The sequence below is a fragment of the Puma concolor genome, chromosome E4 (assembly GCF_028749965.1).
Source record: "Puma concolor isolate L17-30 chromosome E4, mPumCon1.1.hap2, whole genome shotgun sequence".
Classification (NCBI taxonomy): Eukaryota; Metazoa; Chordata; class Mammalia; order Carnivora; family Felidae; genus Puma; species Puma concolor.
This window is the reverse complement of record NC_141683.1, coordinates 55631331-55654686: the sequence shown is the minus strand read 5'-3', so window position 1 is coordinate 55654686 and position 23356 is coordinate 55631331. Positions and strand designations below refer to the sequence as shown.

At 35.7% G+C, this 23356-nt stretch overlaps 1 protein-coding gene across 5 annotated transcripts in view; it reads left to right on the top strand.

The window, feature by feature from the left end:
- SUCO (SUN domain containing ossification factor) overlaps positions 1-23356 on the top strand; it is a 94685-nt gene that overhangs the window by 8759 nt on the left and 62570 nt on the right. For all 5 annotated transcript variants that reach the window (XR_015246061.1, XM_086693946.1, XM_086693943.1 and 2 more), the window contains exons 2-3: positions 18370-18478; positions 22245-22355. Coding sequence is in view for 4 of the 5 variants with exons in the window: in XM_086693946.1 (XP_086550072.1) it covers positions 18370-18478; positions 22245-22355 (220 nt within the window). In the remaining variant the exon portion in view is untranslated. The remainder of the gene's footprint in view (positions 1-18369; positions 18479-22244; positions 22356-23356) is intronic.

The following is a 23356-nucleotide window of genomic DNA, read 5'->3' as shown; positions in this document are numbered from 1 at the left end:
AGTAGGTTTGGGATATTTTTGTTCATTCCAGTCATTATTGCTAGATTAGATGAATTCCGAGATTGTTTTGTACTTTTAACATTCTGAGATATCTGATTTGAACATTTGTGAACAATACATAAAGCTGAATTGTTCGGTTGGTGCTTAAAGAAGGGAAAAATTAGGCCTGGAGTTGTCAGGAAAGACTTGAGTTGGGTTTAAGAGAATATGATGTGTGGCTCATAAACTTTGCTTCTGTCAAATGTAGGTGGTTCATGAACTGAAATAAGAAGTACTCATGCTGCTAATATGAATTATGGTCTTTTCCGTGTGTGTGTGTGTGTGTGTGTGTGTGTGTGTGTTGTGGGTAGATACTACTTAATTGTCAAGGAGAAAGAGAATAAATGAGATAATGTACTTGATATAGGTGGGCGTGATAGTAAGCAGACAAACCTGAGTAGAAACTAAAAGCTATATTTCGGAGATTGTGATAGGTTTTACAAGCCAACCCAAGGAGTTAGACATTAAAGATTCAGCAAGAGAAATGGAGTTCCAAGAATGGTATTTCGACATCATTGTGCTAGATATATTTCAGAGAAGAGTGAGTTGGAGGGATGAATACTGAAAACAAGCAGTTAGAGTAATTGAAGTTTGTCACAACAAGGACTTGGTAGTAAAAACGAAGAGGGTGCATTAAGCAGAATTTTTGAGAAAGTAAATCATCTGGTTTGGTGGTAGATTGGCCATTGGCAGTGCAGTTTAGTAGAAATAGCATTGGTCTAGGATTCAGAAGAGAACTGGGTTTTAGTTTGCCTCTAACAAGCTCTTGTTCTTCAGTACCCCCTTTCTGTCATCCTTAGTGTCAAGAGATAAGTTTACTGAGGCTTCTATGTGGTGAGTTCTGTGCAGGATTCTGGTGGATAATACAAAGTAGCTGCTTTCTTAGAGCATACTGTAGTTGAGAGAATAAATGCTAGGATCTCAAATTAAAAATCTGTGCAATAAAATTCAAAGAGAGAAGAAAAGTTATTTATTTATTTTTTAAAGTGGGGCAACAAGAATAATTGGACATGGTCAGAAAGAAATGGAAGAGTTGCAGAAGATTTGATAGGAGAAGGAACTGTTGAGACAGAGTGGAATAATCCAAGTGGAGACATTGTATAGGCACTTAAAAATGTAGACTTGAGTGCAGATAAGGTTTGGGCTGGAGCTGTCCTCATAGAGGGGATCATTTTTGAAACAGCCCAGTTGACTAAACATGGAGTTCTGCAGATACTTAGAATAAAGAAAACTGCCAAGCAAAGTAAAGCTCCTCCTTTCCCTGTAGAGCTTTACTTTAAAATGAAAGATGGAAAGAGGTTTAAGGAGGCCATTCGAGTGGTCAGCAATATAAAATGTCTCAGATAAGGCTGAAAAGCTTGAAAACTAAGAAAAGGGTCTTGTTTTCAAAAGAGGGAGGTAATTGGTAAAAGTTTATGGGAGTGAAAATAAAAGACATTTGGAGAGCTGGTAGGCGTGAGTTCTCAACGCGTTTGTTTGGCAGCCAGGGAGATAGGCTAGAGTAGTCTCATACTTGTATGCTTCACCCCATTCTACACAGAGCCACTAGATTCATCTTACTAACACACAACTTTGATTATGTTAGTCTCTTGCTAAAACATCTTTCAAAGGCTCCCATTTTCCTGAAGAGTAAAACGTTGAAACGTTAACCCTTACATGAAAGGCCTGAAGTCTGACCCAAATCTACTTTTGTAGTTTTATTTTTCACTGTTCTTAGATAGGCTTTCTGTTATAGCATGGCTGACCTGTTAGCTTTGTAGTAATTTCTGTGGCAACTGTCTTTGTAGTTTTGAGTTGAAAATTAAGGTAGCAAAGGTATTGTGACTTGGTTTTATAGGCTAAATACATACCCGATGAAAGTTTCTTAAAATATGTCATTATCGGGGCGCCTGGGTGGCGCAGTCGGTTAAGCGTCCGACTTCAGCCAGGTCACGATCTCGCGGTCCGTGAGTTCGAGCCCCGCATCAGGCTCTGGGCTGATGGCTCGGAGCCTGGAGCCTGTTTCCGATTCTGTGTCTCCCTCTCTCTCTGCTCCTCCCCCGTTCATGCTCTGTCTCTCTCTGTCCCAAAAATAAATAAACGTTGAAAAAAAAATTAAAAAAAAATATGTCATTATCAAGTACGTTTAGTATATGATTATTTTCAGCAGCTTTGAGGACAGTTGCATTGGCTGAATTTCTAATGGTATGTTAAGATGTAAAAAGAGGACATACTATATTGTTTAATAAGTGCTATCCCATGCTGGATCCATGAAAGTACAGGCAAATTTAGTGAAACAGTCCTCTAATAGATTTTGATACATGGGATAATTAAGCTAAGAGAATACAAGACCAATCCTACATCAGAATGAAGATTAAAGATCAGAACTTTTGAAATTCAAAGGTTTGATTAGAAGCAAACATAGAGTTTTCTTCAGCTAAGCTCTATAGTTCCATGTGATATGATTGGAGATTGCTGCGGTAGCCAAATAGAATAAAAATTGGGAGGAGAAAGGGGCACACACAGTTTGACTTCTTCCTATCAGCAGGTAGACCTAGCAGAAGAGAAGCAACCTTAAAAGAACTCCCAAGCTGATAACAGATTAAGAAGAATATCTGTCTTTTAATACGTTGTAATTGAAAGAAAGTAGGAGGCTTATTAAGCAAAAGCACTGGAGGCCCAGTTATCTTTTGGTCTTTTTGGATTCTGATCAAAATGGCTTCTATAATATTTACCCATTGCCCACAAGTCTCCCTGTATTTAGAATTTCAAATTTCCGGGCAGTAATGTTCAAAAACCACAATTTTCACTGTTGCCTGAAAGTTAAGTTCTACTTTCCCACCTATTTGTTTCATAGGTATCTTTCCTGGAATGCCTTTTTGGTTTGTTTGTGAAGGAGTATGTGGGCAGGGCATTACTTTAACCACACTGCCATAATTGAATGGCTGGCACTATGTTTTCATACTAGGGATTAAATACATACTTCTGTATTTAAGAAGCAAGTCTTCATTGCCCAGTTCTGTTTTTTCTTTCACCATAAATTCTGTGATTACTGGGCTCTCTCCCTTTTCTAAGCTCTTATCAAAAGCTGTTCCAATCCATGGTCAAAGGAAGAGCTCAGTAGATTGCTGTGCTGAGAACAAGGCAGTAAGTTCTCTGTCCTAAGGTGCTCAGTGTCATGTGAGGAATAGAAATGTAAACAGTTAATTTCAGTTCAGGGTTGTAGAAAGTGCTCAGACAGAGATATGCCAAAGGGTTGTGGCCAAACCCTAGATTGACGAAGGCACGAACGTGTCCTAATCCCTAACTTGTTCCTGCCCCCAGAAAAGAGAATAAGAATTTAGTCAGGTTTTGGATGGTGAGGAGTGGGCGAAGGGGCTGAACAGTATTAGAAGAGGGAGCAGCATGAGCCAGAGACTTGGAAGCATGAGGCAGCATGGCATGTGTTCAAGGAACAACTACTAGTAATTCTGTATCACTGAAGCATGATGTGGGAGGCAAGGAGTGGCAGAAAGTATGAAGCTGAAGACTTAGGCAATAGAAGAATTTTAGATATTTAAAAATAAGCAGGGAAGCTTGAATTTTGTCATGGAGAGTCAATAAAAGATCTTAAGCAGGAGAACGGTAGTCTGACAACTTAGTGTTAGGTTCTTGGCATTCTGAAGGGTTGATTTGCAGAGGTGGTAAGATCGGAGTTAGGGAACTCTGTTAGGAGGTTGCTCTAAGTAAGACATGAGGGCTTGAGCTAAGGGCAGTCATAACGGATGGAGGAATGGATTATAGAAATTTGAGGTAAAATTAACTGGAGATAGTGGAGTCAGGGTGAAGGAAAAGGAGTAGTATAGATGTTTTTCAGGTTTGTTTTTTTTTAATGTTTATTTATTTTGAGAGAGAGAGAGTGCACATGAATGGGAGAGGGGCAGAGAGAGTGAGAGAATCCCAAACAAGCTCCACATTCAGCACAGAGCCTGGTGTGGGGCTCAATGCTATGACTGCAAGATCATAACCTGAGCTGAAATCAAAGGTCAGATGCTCAAGTCGACTGAGCCACCCAGGCACCCCTGTTTTTCAGGTTCCTAACTTGAGAACTGGGTGGATAGCAGTATCACATGATGAAATTAAGGATATATGAAGGGGAGATTTGGAAGAGGAAGATTTTTGTGTTCAAGTTTGGATTTAGTTGTTTTGGAGATGTCTTGGAACATGAAGGGAGAGAGATTCAATTTTTAAATGAAGTTAATTTTTTTGCAACATTAATATAGGTATCATTGAAGGGTTTTTAAGAAAAGGACCAGTTTGAAGAAGATAATAAGGGCTCAAGATAAAAGTAGCCATTAGCCAAAAACTATGAGAGTAAATGCAATATCCCTAGAAATGAAGTAGAGTATAAAGGGAAGAGTGAGAACGGAACCCTGGAAGCACCAGACTTTAATCTGTAGTCAGCAGAAGCAGCATATCAGCAGTCTTCAGAGAGGGATGAGAAGCAGACATGTGTAATTTGACAAACCAGAGGAGAAGAGGGTTTCAATGGAAGTAGCAGAGAAATCAAAAAAGGTAAATTCTGCTGCTACCATACTCATTTCAGTAGTTTAATGAAGGCAGAAACTAGAATTCACCTGGCCGAGGGCTAAGTAGAAGGTAAAGAAATTGAGACTACAAGTATAAATGACTCTGGAATTTGATAAGTAAAAGAAGATAGATAGGACAGGAGCGCAATAGCTGATAACAGTAGCTAACATTTGAGTGCATATTTTATGCCAGGCTAAGCATAGCACATGCATCATTTAATTTTCCTCATAATAACTCCATTTTAGAGTATCAGTATTGAGGCACACAGGTTGTATAATTTGCCCAAGAACATAGAACTAATAAATGGAGGACCTGGGAATAACACTTGCGGATCTTGACTCTTAGGTCCATGTCCTAGTCACTGTGCTGCAAAACTTCATATTTATCTCCTGTTGGCAAGAGAAGTAAACATTATTCCTCTTTTGGGATAGTTCTTATATTTTTGTTATGCTATAACTGACCTTGACTAATACCATCAATTGTTGAGTGAACAGATTGTTATCTCACTTTTCTTTTATCTGTTGACCAGAGAATATGAAATATGAAATATGAAATATGAAATACAGCAATAAAGAAAGATGATAGGCTTTGGAGAGGGAGAAATCCAGGTTTGCAGTGACAAATTGAATAACTTTGGGCAGCTTAACTGCTGAGCTTTAGCTTCTTTATTTGTAAAAATTAGACTACTACTTTCACCTAAAAGTCTGAACAAACAACAAAACAAAACAAAACCCAGGGATGCTTGCGTGGCTCAGTCACTTGAGCATCTGACTCTTGATTTTGGCTTAGGTCATGATTCCAGGATCGTGAGATTGAGCCCCACATCAGTCTCCGCACTGAGTGTGGAGCCTGCTTAAGATTCTCTCTCTCCCTCCCTCCCTCCCTCCCTCCCTCCCTCCCTCCCTCCCTCCCTCCCCCTCCCTCCCTCCCTCCCTCCCTCTCCTGCCCCTCGCTCGCCCCATTCATGCATACACGCTCTCATAAATAAATAAACAAACAAATAAATGCATGAGTTTTTTCTCGAGACATCAGGTGCTTAGGATTCGATTGCTTATACTCTGTTTATACAGAGTTCTGCATGGATCCCCTTTTTTACTCTATTTTACATGATTACTCCTTCAGTTTCATTCCTCTTTCCCCCCATTTTAGCCATTTACCTTAGAGTATATATGATGTCTTTCCAGTCAGTTTTCATGTATTTGATATGTTTTCTTCCAAAATAGTCTTGTTTTGCTTGTATATTATAAAATTCATGCAAATTTTGGTATGGTATGATACCAAATGGTATGGTATGATGCTGTTAATCTCATTCTTTTTTCTACTTGTCCTTTAACACTTTTATTTTTACTTGCTTTAGTTCTTAGAGTCATCATTAAAATGAATTCTAAGTAGTTAATGTTGTGGCAGATGTCCTCAGGAAAGCCTGTTACCATTCATTCATTGTGCATTTTGTGTGTAGACTTCTAAAGAGAGACTATATATCAACAAATGCATTTAGGAGTATTCTGTTCCAGTTGCCTGTCTTTTGTTATCCTAGTACTGTAGTCTAATTAAAGTCGTTTTGTAATAAATTTAATTATCTGGCAGGGTGAACCACATGTCTTTGCTTTTTTTGTTAATTTAGTTATTCTTGGGCCACTTTTTTTCTATATCATATTTAGAGCAATAGGATCCTTCACGTATTTTGATAGGAGTCATATTTGAGTGATGAATTACTATCTTTACATTGCTGTCCCCATCATTCCATTTATGAACATCTTGGATCCTCATGTATTTATGATCATTACTAGAGTTAAACATTTTTATCTGTAAATGATTGTGTATTTTCTTCAGTTAATTTCTAAATTGTTTTATAATATTTGTTCTTGCTAATAGCTTATTTTCTGTTTGGTTTTTGCTGGGAGGAAAATACAGACTTTTTTGTTTCTTAAATTTTTAAAAAAAGTGTATTGAGAGAGAGAGAGAGAGAGCACACTTGTGTGTGAGCTAAGGAGGGGCAGAGAGAGAGGGAGAGAATCCCAAGCAGGCTCCACCCTGTGAGCGTGGAGCCTAATGCAGGGCTCAAACTCACGAAGTATGGGCTCATGACTTGAGCCGAAATCGAGAGTCAGACACTTAACCAACTGAGGCACCCAAGTGCCCCTGTTTCTTAAATTTTTAAGTTAAGATAATTTACATTGAAATGCACATATATTATGTGAAATTCACATAATTTATAGTGAAATGCACATATATTAACTCTGTATATAGTTGGATCAGTTTTGACACATCCATATATTAGTGTAACTCGCACCCCATCAAAATGTAGAACATTTGTATCACCTCAGAATGTTCTCCATGTCCTTTTCTAGCGAATCAGCTGAAGCAACCAGTGATTTGATTTCTGTCACTGTGGATTAGTTTTGCTAATTCTGGAACTTCATCTACATGGAGTTATACAGTATGTTCTTGTGTCTGGTTTCTTTCACTCAGCAAAGCATAATGTTTCCAAGATTTATCCATGTTGTTTAATTAATCAGTAACTCTTAGATTTTTATTAGGAGTGCATTGTATTAATATACTACCGTTTGTTTATTTCACTGCTTTTGGACATCTGGGCTGATTCCAGTTTTTGGCTATTAGAAATAAAACTACTGGGGACAGTTTTGTATAATGCTTTTTGTGGACATAGTTTTCATTTCTCTGGAGAAGTACCTAAAAGTGGAATTGCAAGTGCTGAAACAGATGGGTATCGTATGCTTCTGGAAAGACACAACATCACTTATTATGGAGGATTCTGGCCTGGAATACATAACCTGAATCTGGTCATGAAGAAACATCAGACAAACCTCAAATAAGGACCCTATTATTTAAAAATAAAAGGATTGTGTTCAAAAATGTCAGTGCCACATAAGGTAAAGGCCAAGAACTATTCCAGGGTAAAGGAGACTCTGAAGACACATGATAAGTGCAGGACATGATCCTAGACTCAATTCTGTACTTCGGTGTAGTACAGGGGAAATGCTATAAGGACATTATTGGATTAATTGACACAATTGCAAATATGGATGATAGGTTAAAGTATTATGTCAATGTAACATTTGTTGAAATTGACAACTGCACTGTGTTTATGTAAGAGAATATCCTTATTCTGTGGAAATACATACTAAGGTATTTAGAGATAAATTACATGGAGGGAGAGAAAGGAGAGTGTGGGAAGGAGGTTTTGAGAGTATGCCATGAGCAAGTGACAAATGATGGAAGAAATGGGGCAAAATGTTACCAATAGTTTGATATGGGTAATGAGTTTGTGGATGTTCTTTGTACTGTGCTGACAATTCTTTGGAAGCCTTGAAATTATTTCCAAATAAAAAGTGAAAAAAAAAAAAAAAAGAAGAAAACAACCCTGGGTTGGGATTTTTCCCTTTCCTATGTGCAGTATTGGTTAATCCACTCAAGTTTCCTTAATTATCATTAGTTTATTACAATTATTACTTTGTGCCAATTTTGCTATTTTCTAGAAATATCTATTTCTTGTGAATTTTCAAATATATAGGTATTTATATAGTTTGTAATATTTTACAGTTTAAAAAATCTGTTTTGTCTGTGGTATTTCATGTTTTTGTGCCATGTTAATTCACATTACCAACTCTCCTTGATTGGTTTTGCCAGAAATTCATCTTTCTAACATTTTCTTCAAAGAACTAAGTTTTGTTTTTCTTAATCTTTGCCTTTGGTCTTTATTTCATTGATTTCTGTCCTTATAGCCTTCTTTCTTTTTTTTTTTTTTTTGTAATTTTTTTTTTCTCCGATTTACAGTATTATCTCTTTGAGTTGAAAGATTAGCTCTTGTTTTGAAACTAGCTCTTCTTTGGAAATAAAGTTTTCCTGCCGTTGTCTTATCTGCATCCCACCAATTTGTCTTATCTGCATCTCATCCTACCAATAGTAGTCCTCCACTATAATATTTCCTAAAGTTTCTCATTGTTTCCTCTTTAATGGAAGGATGATTCTGCTGCATAATTTTTGTTTCCAGGCTTAGGATGTTGTTGGGAATCTTTTTGTTACTTCAAAAATTGTTGCAGGGTAGTTGGAGAGTATAGTTTATTAGATCTTCAGCCTTTGGAATTTGAGTCTTCTTTTGAAGTTTTAGTGTATGGTTAGTATTTGGGAGATATCCCATGTGTGCTTGAAAAAGAATGTTTATTTTGTATTTGTTATAAAGTTATATATATTTGGTCAAGCTTGTTTCTTATATATAATGTAAATCTCATGTTTTCTTAGATTTTGTCCGTGTATTATTTTGTAAGAGATAATTTAAAATAGGCTACCATAATTTTTGATTATTCTGTTTCCACATGCAGGTTTGGGGGTTTTATATATTTCGAAATGATATTTTTGGGTGCATATATGTTTATAATCATTGTATCTTTTTACTAAGATAAATAATAAATCTGTTAGTGACATAATGTTTATCGATTTAATTCAGTTTTGTCTACTTTGTTTTTTTTTAATGTTTTCTCAATGTATCTTTACTGAAATTTTTAATGAGTTGAAAATTATACCTAACATTTCCTAATAAGCTTCTGTATCTAACATAATATCTGGTATGTATTGGTAGTCTTAAGTGCTGATATAGTTTCTTCAGTATAACTCAGAGAGAAACGACATGAACTCATTTGAAAGTTTAATAGACTTCAGTTTAGTTTTGTCCTTACCTCTGCAATTATTAGGCTTGGCTCATTTGCATATTAGCATATTCTTTATTGCACATTAATGTGTCCTGGAATTCATTATTACATTATTTTGCTAGATTTCTTTGATAAGATTATAAAAAGTAATTGTAAAGGTAGCTAGTTCAGTATTTCTAAACTAGGCAGTTGTAAAATAAGCTTCAAGGCTTAATTTAGTTGCTGTATCCTACAGAAAAAAATTCCTGAGTCCTCCTCCTGTTCCCTTTGTTAAGAGTTAATTGATGTTCCTTTACCTTAACATTTAAATCTTAACAATTGTTTTTTGAAATATATAGTTGTAACATACCCTTGAAAATAGCACAGTGCCTGGCAGCATTAAACTGTAGGTTCCCACTGCAAGAAAAACTTCACCCACTGCATATTCAGGTTGAATCTGTCCATTAAGAAAAGACTATGTACTGTCATCTGGATGCAGACATTCATTCCTTCTGTATTGTGGTACTTTTTTTTTTTTTTTTAATCTATAACCATTAAGACCATATCTAAAAGAGCTTTTGTGGAAATTATAGGCAAATAACAAATATTTGTCATTAAAATAGATGGATATATGTTTAATCTATTAATACATGGTCAGCCTATTTTTGAGAGTGAACAAAAAAAGATACACATATTAATGATGTAAATAAGAAACTAAAATGGAGTGCTCAACAATTTGTAATGTTTCTGTTGCTTTTGAGCTCTATACAGCTTATAATTTATGCATATGATTTTTGTCCACTTTGAAGAATTTTATTCTGGCAATTATACCCAGGCAGGTATTACAATAATATATGTTGCAAATAGATACAACATTGAATTATTTTTTTCTTTCTGTTTAAAAGTGGGCAGAATTCCAAAACTTGTTCTTATGGGAATTTAAAGACATCAAATCGTAGAAAGGCGTGCAATAGGCAGGCACCTGTTGCCTAGCTTCAATAATGATCAATCTCTTGTTATTCTTGTTTTATTTCTCTCTGCTCCACTTCTTAAAACAGCTTTTTCAGGGGCATAATTGGTATACAATATACTACATAAATTGGACAATTTGATACCTTTTGGTATATGTATACATCCATGAAACTCTCACCAAAAGCAACTTAGCAAACATATCCTTTACCCTCAGGAATTTTCTCATGTCCCTTCGTAATCCCTGCCTTCTGGCCTCCTTCCTGCAGGCAGCCACTGATTTGCATTCTGTAGCTGTAGTTTAGTTTGCATTTTTTGTATTATATAAATGCATTATATTTTGTATTATATAAATTCCATTATATAAATGGAATCATGCATTATATACTTTTTTTTTTGGTTTGACATCTTTCACAGAAAATAATTATTTGGAGAGTTGTCCAGGATGTTGTGTTTCAGATTAATATCTTTTTATTGCTGAATATTATTACATTACATGTCTATAGTATAAATTGTTTATCTGTGTACCTGTTCATGGATATTTGAGGTTTTTTTTCCCCCCAGTTCTTGACTATTACAAATAGAGCTGCTGTGACCTTTTGTGTCTTTCTCTTGAGTGAATACTTAAGGGTGGAATGGCTGGATTATTTGGGTCTGTTTCACTTTGAAGGCAGTGCCAAATTGTTTTCCAAAGTGGTTGTACCGTTTTAGATTCCCACCGTATAAGAGTGCTTCTATATTGTTTGCAACACTTAGTATGTTCAGTCTCTTAAATGTTAAGCCATTTTATTAGGTATGTAGTGGTATCTCATTGTGGTTTTGATTTGCATTTCTCTAAGAATAACGATGATGTTAAGCATCTTTCACATGTTTATTTGCCATTCCTAGGTTTCCTTTGGTGATATGACTATCAAAATCTTTTGCCTGTTTTTTTAAAAATTTGGTTGTTTCTTAATTGAGTTTTGAGAGTTCTTTACACTGGATACAAATTCTTTATCAAGTATATGCTTTGTAAATATTGTTTCCTAGTCTGTAACTTGCCTTCTCATTTCATAAGTGTGTTTTACAGAAGTTTTTAATTTTGATGGTTAGTTTATCAATTACTTCTTTCATGGATTCTGCTTATTTTTTTTTTTTTTTTTTATTTTTTTTTCAACATTTATTTATTTTTGGGACAGAGAGAGACAGAGCATGAACGGGCGAGGGGCAGAGAGAGAGGGAGACACAGAATCGGAAACAGGCTCCAGGCTCTGAGCCATCAACCCAGAGCCCGACGCGGGGCTCGAACTCACAGACCGCGAGATCGTGACCTGGCTGAAGTCGGACGCTCAACCGACTGCGCCACCCAGGCGCCCCGGATTCTGCTTATTTTTAAGAGAAACTTATATTTTGGAATGATTCTAAATTTATAGACAATATGCAAAGGTAGTACAGAGAGTTAACCACATACATTTCACCTAGCTTCCCTGAATATTAACATTACATGTAATCATGTTACATTTGTCAAAAGAAATTAGTACAGCACATGGACCATGCTTTTTACATCACACATAAAAGTTCTTTGCCTAGCAATTTTTTTTTGGGGGGGGGGATCAAGTAGTGGAATAGTATTAAACTAAAATGTCCTACAATTGTACTTATAAATACTTCAATAAAAGTGAACACATTTTTTTGAAGGCAGTTGTGTGGAGGTATTTCCATATGCAGGATGCCAGCCTAATTGCACACTGATTTAAATTCCTCAGTGTAATTCTGTTCATGTTGGTTAGAACCCAGCATTTAGGGGCGCCTGGGTGGCTCAGTCCATTAAACATCTACTTCGGCTCAGGTCATAATCTCACAGTCGGTGAATTTGAGCCCCATGTCGGGCTCCACACGGGCAGTGCAGAGCCTACTTGGGATGTTCTCTCCCCCTCTCTCTAGCCCATTGTGAGCATGCTCTCTCTCTCTCCCTCTCTCTCTTTCAGAATAAATAAACCTAACAAAAAAAAGAACCCACCATTTAACAATATAATCAAGTGAACTGACCAAGAAATTATGTGCAGATGATAAAAAATCTCCAAAGTGTTTTTTTGACAATTTTTTTTAAGTTTATTTATTCTGAGAGAGAGAGAGAGAGAGAGAGAGAGAGAGAGAGAGAGAGAAGCATGGGAGGGGCAGAGAGAGGGAGAGAGAGAGAATCCCAAGCACTGTCAGCATAGAGCCAGCCCAACACAGGGCTTGAACTTACAAACTGTAAGATCATGACCTGAACCGAAATCAAGAGTTGGATGCTTAACAGGCTGAGCCATTCAGGTACCCCAAAAGGTTTTTTTTTTTAATTAACTATTTATTCAAGGTTATAGAACTTAGAGGCTAGGATAAATTTTGAGTGTCAAAGACATTTTGTAATAATTTTATATCTGATCAGCTGTGGGCAAGAGATGAAAGAAGATGTTAGGGATAGTTCAAAAGTAAAAATTAACATTCTACATCAGTTTGTTATTGTCACTGAACCATGTTCCAACCCCAAAATACCTGTTTTTATTCTCTTAGAATTAAAATATTTTTTGTTTTAGTAAGCATAATGCCTAATACTGTGTTTACTATGTGCTGTCACAGTTCTAAGGGCTTTAAGCTAGCTCATCAAATCCTTGTAACAGTCCCCTCAAATAGGTAATACTATTTTGAGGAAATAGGCACAGAGAAATTAATGTTTATTTAATGAGCTTGCCCAAGATCATACAGGCTGTGTGACTCTGGACCTCATTCTTTTAACCATTATGCTAGGCCAACTAGCAAATTGTCACAGTCAAATGTATCTTGTAATATTATGCACCTTTGCACGTCTTTGCCATATACCTCCGTTAATCATGACCTCCTGAAGGAATGGAAAGATTTCCATTACTACATCCCTTCTATGAAATTTTATTTTTTTTCTCCACTAATAGTTATAATGACTATTAAATTCAACATTGGTGGTCATGACTTGAAACCTTGCCTGTAAATTATAGTAGTATTTGTAATTTTACACCATAACATAACTGATGTAGTGGAGATCTTTCAATCTGTTGCTCTATCTATCTATCTATCTATCTGTCAAGGCTATGACTTTTTTAGGCCCTTTATCAGGAAGTTATTTTTTAAGTTCATTTTATTTATTTTGAGAAAGAGTGCAAACATGAGCAGGGTAGGAGCAGAGGGGGGTGGGGAGAGAATCCCAATCTGGCTCCACAGTGTCAACACAGAGCCCGAAGCGAGGCTTGATCTCACAAACCTTGAGATCATGACCTGAGCCAAAATCAAGAGTTGGATGCTTAACTGACTGAGCTGCCCCAGGAAGTACTTTAATAAAAGAAGGTCCATGAAAGATAGCCACACACACACTAGGCATGTTCTTAACAGGAATGCTATCCCAACTTAAATTTTATTTCTATTATTTTTCACCTCCCATCAGACCCTAATAATTATTTGCTGAAGTCCAGAGCTTTTGAATTCGTTGATGTTTAAAGGTCTTGAGGAAATTATGTGGCAATTTCAGCTCTTAAATAAAATTTTAAAAATTAGGTCATTCTATCAGCTGAAATTTGATCTCATTTTGGTTTTGACTAAATTTTTATGAAATTTGTTGATTGATTTAATGGTTCCTGTAAGTTTTTCTTCATGTTTTAAGTTTTGGAGAATAGTACTAATCTTTGGTAATTTGGTCCCCTGTTTGCAAAACTTTTTTTTTTTTAATTTTTATTTTTTTTAATTTTTTTTTTCAACGTTTATTTATTTTTGGGACAGAGAGAGACAGAGCATGAACGGGGGAGGGGCAGAGAGAGAGGGAGACACAGAATCGGAAACAGGCTCCAGGCTCTGAGCCATCAGCCCAGAGCCTGACGCGGGGCTCGAACTCACGGACCGCGAGATCGTGACCTGGCTGAAGTTGGATGCTTAACCGACTGCGCCACCCAGTCGCCCCAAAACTTTTTTTTTTTTAATGTACAGTTACTTGTATAGATAAAACTGATTTGTTATATTTCTTAGTTCTTGAGACACTGTTTGGGTTTGTGCGTGTGTGTGTGTGTGTGTAGTTCTCTGTTAAAGATAACCTAAAGCTAGAGAACACAAAGCTAGATTGATGGTATTTTTACCCCTCCCACCCTCACCCTCAAAATTCCTACCCAGAAAATGATTTGTTTTCCATAAGAATATTCTACATATTCAGTGTATATGTGTGTGTGTGTATATATATATCTACATGTATGTATATATGTATACACACACATACATATACATATGTGTATGTGTACATATATATATATATATATATATATGAACATATTTATACACATATTTTTAGTTGAAAATGGTTTTTAAAAAGTTTGGAAGAAGAAATCACTTGAGTATTTATTGACTATTTGCCATATGCCTTTGCTAGGTTTTCTAAGTATATTGATTGGTTGTATCATTTAGATTAGAACATCAACTACATGTAAAAGGAAATGACAGTTTGATTGGTAGAACATTTGTGACACTACCATAATGATAAGATAATAAGTACATAAAGTTACCAAAAAAATTCCTTTTCCAAGTTTGCGTAAAGAAAAATTTTAAATTTAAAATCTGCTTAACGTAAGTTTTCTTTTAAAGATGACTTTTCAGCCATGTAGATTCTACTTTGGTTGATTTTGTTATAGATTTACTGTTTTTAATCCTTTAAACATTTTTCTTGCTCAAGATGTCAGATGGTCATTTTTCTTTGAAAAGCATGCACACACACATACTTTATAACTACTGGTACTTGTGACTAGTAAGGCTTTCAGACTGGATGTTAGTGAGTATTTTCTGTAAGCATAATAACCAGCATGTATGATACTCTTGTTTCACTAAAGTGTGTAAAGCTTGGTATCCTAAATGGCACTCAAATGTGATTTTTGTTTAATCATACAGTTAATGCCTTTCTTTATGAATGGCAAATCCATGCCACATTGGTAGGGAGAAGCTGACAAAAAAGGATAAATATCCTCTTAGTCTCCAGACTCTCTTTTTTTGAGTTTATGTGTGTGATGAAGTGGTGGGTGGATGAGTTTGGGGAGTGGTAGTGGTGAGGTGACATGGTGATGGGAGAGGAATAAAAAAGGACTGAATTTCCCTCTGGTGTGTGCTACAAAACATTTCTCCACAGACCTTTCATTCATTTAACAAATATTTATTAAGCACCTTATATTTGCAAGTTTTGGCTTTGTGGGGTGAGGTTAAAGTGGTTAGGAATTGGTTCTCAAGGAATTTATGTTTTAAATGTTTATTTTTGAGAGAGAAAGAGTGCTCATGTATTTGCGCTCAAGTGGGGGAGGGGCATAGAGAAGGAGAGAGAATCTCAAGCAGGCTTAGAGCTATCAGCGCAGAGCCCTACTCAGGGCTCAGTCTTACCAACTGTAAGATCACATGACCTGAGCAAAAATCAGTGCTTAACTGACTGAGCCATCCAGGCACCCTTTATGTTTCTATTTAATTACAAACTGCCAGTTACATAAATCTGTAGTTAAGATTTTCAAAGACCTGTCAGGTATGCCGTCAGTTTCATCCTCTGAAAGAAGGTTCTTCTAAGAGTTTCTCATTACCTCCAATTTAGACAGATTGCCCTCTGTTCTCTGTGTATAGCTGTCATCCTAGGATTTCTATTTCCAGTCACCCTGGGGATTCCCTTTCCCCCTCTAATCTCAGTACCATATTGTTGTAACCATTGTGGTTTCACAGACATCTAGTTTCCTCAAATTAAAATCTTCTTGACTATTCTTACTGTTTATATAAACTTTAGAGTCAGCCTGTCTCCTTAAAAACATCTTTAGCTCTTAAATATCTTTCAAATCTTCTGTATATACTAACTTGAATCTTATAATTTGACTTTTCCATGTCAGAGAATTGTCAAATATTGGCAATTTGAAGCAGTTCTACTTAATAGAACATTTCTTGCTAAGTTTATATTTTATTTTATTTATTTTTAAATTTACTAAATCCAAGTTAGTTAACATACAGTGTAATGTTTCAAGAGTAGAATTTAGTGATTCATCACTTACAGATATCACCCAGTGCTCATCCCAAGTGCCCTCCTTAGTGCCCATCACCCATTTAGCCCATCCCCCCACCCAGTACCCCTCCAAAAACCCTTAGTTTGTTCTCTGTACTTAACAGTCTCTTATGGTTTGCCTCCCTCTCTGTTTTTATCTTATTTTTCTTTCCCTTCCCCTATGTTCATCTCTTTTGTTTCTTAAATGCCACATATGAGTGAAATCATATATTTATCTTTCTCTATTTCGCTTAGCATAATACATTCTAGTTCCATCCACATTGTTGCAAATGGCAAGATTTCATTCTTTTTGATTGCCAAGTAATATTCCTGTGTGTGTGTGTGTGTGTGTGTGTGTGTGTGTGTGTGTGTGTGTGTATACACATCTTTTTAATCCATTCATCAGTCAATGGACATTTGGGCTCTTTCCATAATTTGGCTATTGTTGATAGTGTGGCTGTAAACATTGGGGTGCATGTACCCCTTCATATCAGCATTTTTGTATCCTTTGGGTAAATACCTAGTAGTGCAATTGCTGGGTCATAGGGTAGCTCTTTTTTTAATTTTTTGAGGAACCTCCATACTGTTTTCCAGAGTGGCTGCACCAGTTTGCATTCCCACCAGCAGTGTAAAAGTGTTCCCCTTTCTCTGCATCTGCTTATCACCAACATCTGTTGTTTCTGAGTTGTTAATTTTAGCCATTCTGACAGGTGTGTGGTGGTATCTCATTGTGGTTTTGATTTGTAGCTAAGTGTATATTTTAGTATTGTTTCTTTACAAATGGGTATTTTTCTATTTCATCTTGTAACTGGTTGTGATGGTTTTAGTAGAGTTGAGTTGATTCTGTTTGTTTGTTTATTTATTTTATTTATTTGAGAGAGTAAAGCACGTGAGCAGGGGAGAGGGACTGAGGGAGAGAGAATCTTAAGCAGGCTCCATGCTCAGTGCAGAGCCTGATGTGGGGCTAGATCCCACGACACTGGAATCTTTACCTGAGCTGAAATCAAGACTTGGACGCTCAACTTACTGAGCCACTCAGGCACCCCTGATTCTTAATTTTATACCTAAGAATATAATTTTTATACCCAAAATATCTTTTAATAGGTGGTTCTTTTTAATTTTCCACCTGTATAAACTCATTATCTGCAATTAATGATGATTTTATTGTCTCTTGTCTCTTTTTCCATTTTTATATCCTTTATCATATTATGTAATACTAGCAATAATGGACATTCTTGTCTTGTTTCAGATCTAAATAGGGTTATTTTTAAGTTGCTTCACTAAGTTTGGTACTGACTTTCAGGCTTGTGTATTATGAATATATGTTTCCATGGTAAACATCTGCTTTTTCCTATTTAAAAAAATCTTGATGGATGTGTAAGTTTATCAGATGTCTTTCAGTGACTATAAAGATAATCATATTTTTCCTTGATATTTTTTTGCATGGTAAACTAAATAAACAGATTCTGTTATTTCGACCACTTTTGACTATCAGAGCTAAACTCTACTTGATCATAACAGTGGTATATTATTTCTTTGGTATGTCCTTAAAGACTTTTTTTTTTTTATTGTTTCATTTAGACTTTTCGTGTCCTATTTCCTAAGTTGTATTAACCTGTAGTATTCACTTGTGTGTGCTCTTTCTCTTAATTTTGGATATCACTACCATGTTCCTATATAAAAATATTTTGGAAGCTGTACTTCTGTGCTTTGAAATAGTTTAGGTAGCTTGGAGTTATCTCTTCTTAAGTATTTAGTAAAATTTCAAATATTATTGGCATCTGGTACTTTCTGAGGGTGTTAGCCCTTTGACAACTTTTTCTGTTCCTTTTGTGATAATTTTCAGACACTCCTTTTGTGAAGGCCTTACTGTTTCACCTTTATGAAATTCATAATGCCTTAATTTGGGATGCTGATAACACACTGTTTATGGTTTTTGTTTTCAGGGCATTAAATAAAAACCCTCGTCTTATGTATATTTGTCTTCATTAAATTGTTAAGTTCTTTAGGGCATTAGTGTAAGAGCCATCTATTTGTTTATTGCCTCAAATTCTAGCCCATGGTAGGGAATGTGTTGGCTTAACAACTTTTCCTTCTTTCTTTCTTTTGGTGGTGGTGGATGTTTTACAGGCTTCCCAGTTGGCGTGTATGTTGTAAAGAGAGTTCTTCAGCTTCATCATATTACTCTCAAGATGACAATTGTGCACTAGAAAATGAAGATGTACAATTCCAGAAAAAGGTACCTTAAATAAAGTTGACAATGTAATTTGTGTGTCAGCTTTCTAAGACTTCCTCAAAACTTTCGGAATAAAAGTAATTTCAGAAATACTATGTCATAATTTTTGGTGATTTGTAATTCTCACTGTAATCTGAAGAGTTACTCAGGTAATTCTGAAAGTAAGCTATCTCTGAAATATTTATATGTTTATTCTTTTTGCTTATGTTTAGAATGTTCTAACATCCTTAGTCCTAGAGTAAGGAGGAAAATAATACCTATTCAGAAAACTGAAAACCAGTGGCTCACTTTTTAATGCTCTAATTAGTTAAAGGGTTTCAAAAGAAACACCAGTTTTATTATAAGAACTTAGAAATCAGGATTATAGGGAGAGTCTGCAGTCAGTGGTTATATAGTTTTTTATATAATTTGATGGAGTGAATAGAGAGTCCAAAAAACCAGACCAGATCTGTAAATCATTTATTATTGTATCATTTTAAATGAAAAAGGTGAGTATTGACTAGATTTGGCTTCCCCCTATCAATATATATATTTTGAAATACAGTTGACCCTTGAATGACATGGGCTTGAGTTATGTGTGTCCATACTAATATGCAGATTTTTTATGGTACAGTACTGTAAATGTATTTTCTCTTATGATTTTCTTAACATTTTCTTGTCTCTAGCTTCTTTAAGTCTTTTTCTTTTCTTTTCTTTTCTTTTCTTTTCTTTTCTTTTCTTTTCTTTTCTTTTCTTTTCTTTTCTTTTCTTTTCTTTTCTTTTCTTTTCTTTTCTTTTCTTTTCTTTTCTTTTCTTTTCTTTTCTTTTCTTTTCTTTTCTTTTCTTTTCTTTTCTTTTCTTTTCTTTTCTTTTCTTTTCTTTTCTTTTCTTTTCTTTTCTTTTCTTTTCTTTCGAGCATGCTTGTGTGTGAGTGGGGAAGGGGCAGAGGGAGAGAGAGAATCCCAAGCAGGCTCCGAGATGACAGCGTGGAACCCCACATGGGGCTCAGACTCACAAACTGTGAGATCATGACCTCTGAGCCAAAATCAAGAGTCGGATGCTTAACCAAATGAGCCACCCAGGCACCCCTTCTCTAGCTTTTACTTCATTGTAAAAATGTATACTGTGTATAATATACGAAATATGTGGTAATTTACTGCTTATATTATTGGTACAGCTTTGGTCAACAACAAGCTATTAGAAGTTAAGTTTTGGGGGAGTCAAAAGTTATAGAGAGATTTTTGACTGTGCTAGGGCTTGGTATCCCTAACCCCTGCATTATTTAAGGATCAACTGTATAGAAGTCATTTATACCAACTATAAAATATTTATGTTTATATTCTATTTTCCTCTCCAAAGGAGCCATAATTTACTGTTTCTTGTGAAAAGATTGAGACAGTTTTTTTGTAGTTATCTATATGCCATTATATGGCACACAGATTAATATTTTAATTTTCCATGAAATGTCACATTATAAATATTCTACAAATTGACTTTTCCCTCTGCCCCAGTAATATCTCATGGACTCCTTTTTATGTTATATTCTTGTTTTTTTTTTTTTTTTTCAACGTTTATTTATTTTTGGGACAGAGAGAGACAGAGCATGAACTGGGGAGGGGCAGAGAGAGAGGGAGACACAGAATCGGAACCAGGCTCCAGGCTCTGAGCCATCAGCCCAGAGCCCGACGCGGGGCTCGAACTCACGGACTGCGAGATCGTGACCTGAGCTGAAGTTGGACGCTTAACTGACTGCGCCACCCAGGCGCCCCTTTATGTTATTTTCTTATGATGGCTACATTTTTATTCATTCATATAGATATTTCATAATTTATTAAATATTTCTTTATTGACAAACTTTTGCATTGTTTCTCAGTTATGTATATGCACATGTGCTTGTGTATGCGTGTGTGTGTGGAAATACAGATTTATAATTACATGCCTGGATGGCTGGCATGACATTTAGAGTAGATTATGCAAATTTTGGAGTTAACGAGGATATATTTCTGTGATGGAGCGTTTAAAATTCTGAAGACTGCTGCTGAATCTCTATTTTTTTTTCTAATTGTAAATGTTTTTATTTTGAATGCTGTTAGTCCCTCCAGTTAACTAGAGGGGTAAGAGGAGAGCTCTGGAGGAGATAGATGTATTTACAAGAGTTTCTGGCCACACAGTCACTCTTCCCTGTGAATTGGATATTAAAGACATGCTTGTTTTATTTCATATTCTCATGTTTAGTCATTTTTCTAATGATTCTTAAAGATAACTTTAATCCGAGCCCACGAATGAGAGTCCATTCTCCCTGTCCAAGTTGGCATTTCACACTTGTTGCTCCATAGTCCCACGGTATTTTCCCATATTGGAGCCTATATTCACCCAAGAATGATCAGTCTCCTCTCTGAAGACTACCTTTTATAGGGCCAAGCAACTTTTTAAGATACTAAAAACAAAAATTCTTATTACATACTTCATCCAGAGTAATGAGTGCCCTTTTTCATACATTGGTATAACCAAAAAGACCTCTCAAGAGAGCCACTGGAGGACAAAGGGAGTCATTTTTCTTTAAAAAAAAATTTTTTTTTAAATTTTTTTTAACGTTTATTTATTTTTGAGACAGAGAGAGACAGAGCATGAATGGGGGAGGGCCAGAGAGAGAGGGAGACACAGAATCGGAAACAGGCTCCAGGTTCTGAGCTGTCAGCCCAGAGCCCGACGCGGGGCTCGAACTCACGGACCGCGAGATCGTGACCTGGCTGAAGTCGGACGCTTAACCGACTGCGCCACCCAGGCGCCCCAAATTAAAATAATAATGCTAATATTCCCTTATTTCTCTCTGTAATAAATAAAAATAAAATTGAGGCGAAATTATTTTTTATGTGTGCTTTCTGAGTCTAGTAGCAATTATCAGGAAAAAATGGAACTAAAATTTTGTAGAAGAAAAGGGGATGATTTTTCATAGAGGAATAAGAGGTAAAGTAGCTGAAGTTAACTAAAAACATACCTTGGACTTCTGTGTCCAAATATCCTGTTCTGTGTGAGAGAGTGTGTGTCTATGTGTGTGTGATGGAGTGATGTTTGAGAGCGCTATATCAGAATGTTGTTATACGCCTTTTAATAGATGAAGTTATAATTGTCAAAGATTTATGAAAAGCAACTATTTACCAGTCCTCATTTTCAATTCTTCTGTATTAAGCTGAATATGTCAAATAATGAGTATCTCTTTAGGAAGAGTATAATTTCATACTTTCACCCACAGTCTATGAGACTTTGATCTAATCTCTGACAAGAAATTTGAAGACTTAAATGTTGTGAGAGTAAATATAAGCAAAACATTTAGGGGGGAAACATAACTCAGCAAACATTTAGGTACCTGGTATATATTGTTTAGATAAACAAAGAATATGAACTTTGCTTTTATGAAATGTATAGCTAGAAAATATATTTAAACCTGAAATCCTAACTTGAAAGTAAGTGTCAAAAGAGATGGCACAAAGAGCTGTATGTACGTACTTTCACTTATTAGAGATCCTGCCACATACATAGTGCTGGGTGGTAGGACTAAAGTGCTTATTAAGAAATCAAATGAGGGTCTTGAACTCATTTAGTGTCCGTTTTCACTGTGGTGGCAAGGAAGGGGATGCAGGAAGATGGACAATAACCGTGTAAACAAATAAAAGTAATTACAGTCAAGTGCATACAAGACAGTGTTGTGGTTGTAAAGTATATAATATTGCTTAGGACTGTTTTGTGAAACAATTTTATCAGTTAGCCTTTTTTCTTTGTTGCGATATAGGATGAAAGAGAGGGACCTATCAATGCCGAATTATCGGAAAAAGTGGGTTCAAACTTACCTATTCCTCCAGAAGAACATAAATTGAAAGATGACTCTGCTGTGGATGTACAAGTAAGCTATGTTGCTTTGATTTTTGATGATGTGTCTTTTAAAACTACTTTGCAAGATAGAAAACTTCTGTTTGGTCATCATATTGTGAATTTTTATTTTTTCTTTTTGAATTGTCGTGCTGTTGGCCTTAATACTGTTCACCTGCTAAGAGTACTGCTTTTGAGAAAATGCAAAATTGCAGATTTAATAATAAATGTGACCATTTTCTTTGTAGTAAAAGTTTGGGTATAAGTTCTCATTTCTTTTTAGGTTCCATTTTGGCTCACTGTAATGTATCTTTGTCTCTTTAGATTTTTAGATGTCAGGAAATTGTTTTCTAACTTAAAAGGAAGTATTTGTATATAAAACAAAGAATGTTTTTATACCAAACTTTTTTCACTCAGTGTGGAATATGAATTAATTATAGGTTAAAATATGTTTTCCCTTTTCCTTTTATATTACATCACGAATATTATTTTCTATTTTCTATGCCAGATTTTATGAAAGATATTAAAAACTAGACAAGAATATAAGCTGACTGGAATGCTGGAGCATCTGGAACCCATTTAATATCAGGAATAGCTGAAGGAACTAGGGATATTTGATCTGGAGGAAGAAAGACTAAGGAAAAACTAAGTATCTCAAGCAGTAACAAAAGCAAACTTCAGCTCAAAATGAGGGAGAATTCTTTTTTTTTTAAATACAGTCAGAGTTATTTTATGACTTAATTGGACTAAGTACAAATAGTGTTTCATTTTATTGGATTCTGGAAGATGTTTGTCAAATGTTTGTACAATAGAGTAAGAAAGTGTTCTCTGTTACCCTTCTGGTTATATGACTATTCCTGAACAGTCCTGCCATTGTTCATTCTCTAGAATTTTTATCATGGTGTAATCATGTTCAAATACTTTGAAGTGCTTACTGCGTCTTATAGACCTGTGTTGTTCAGTATAGTAGCCACTAGCTACACGTGGCTCTTGAGCACTGGAAATGCAACCAGTCCAAATAGAGACTTGCTATAA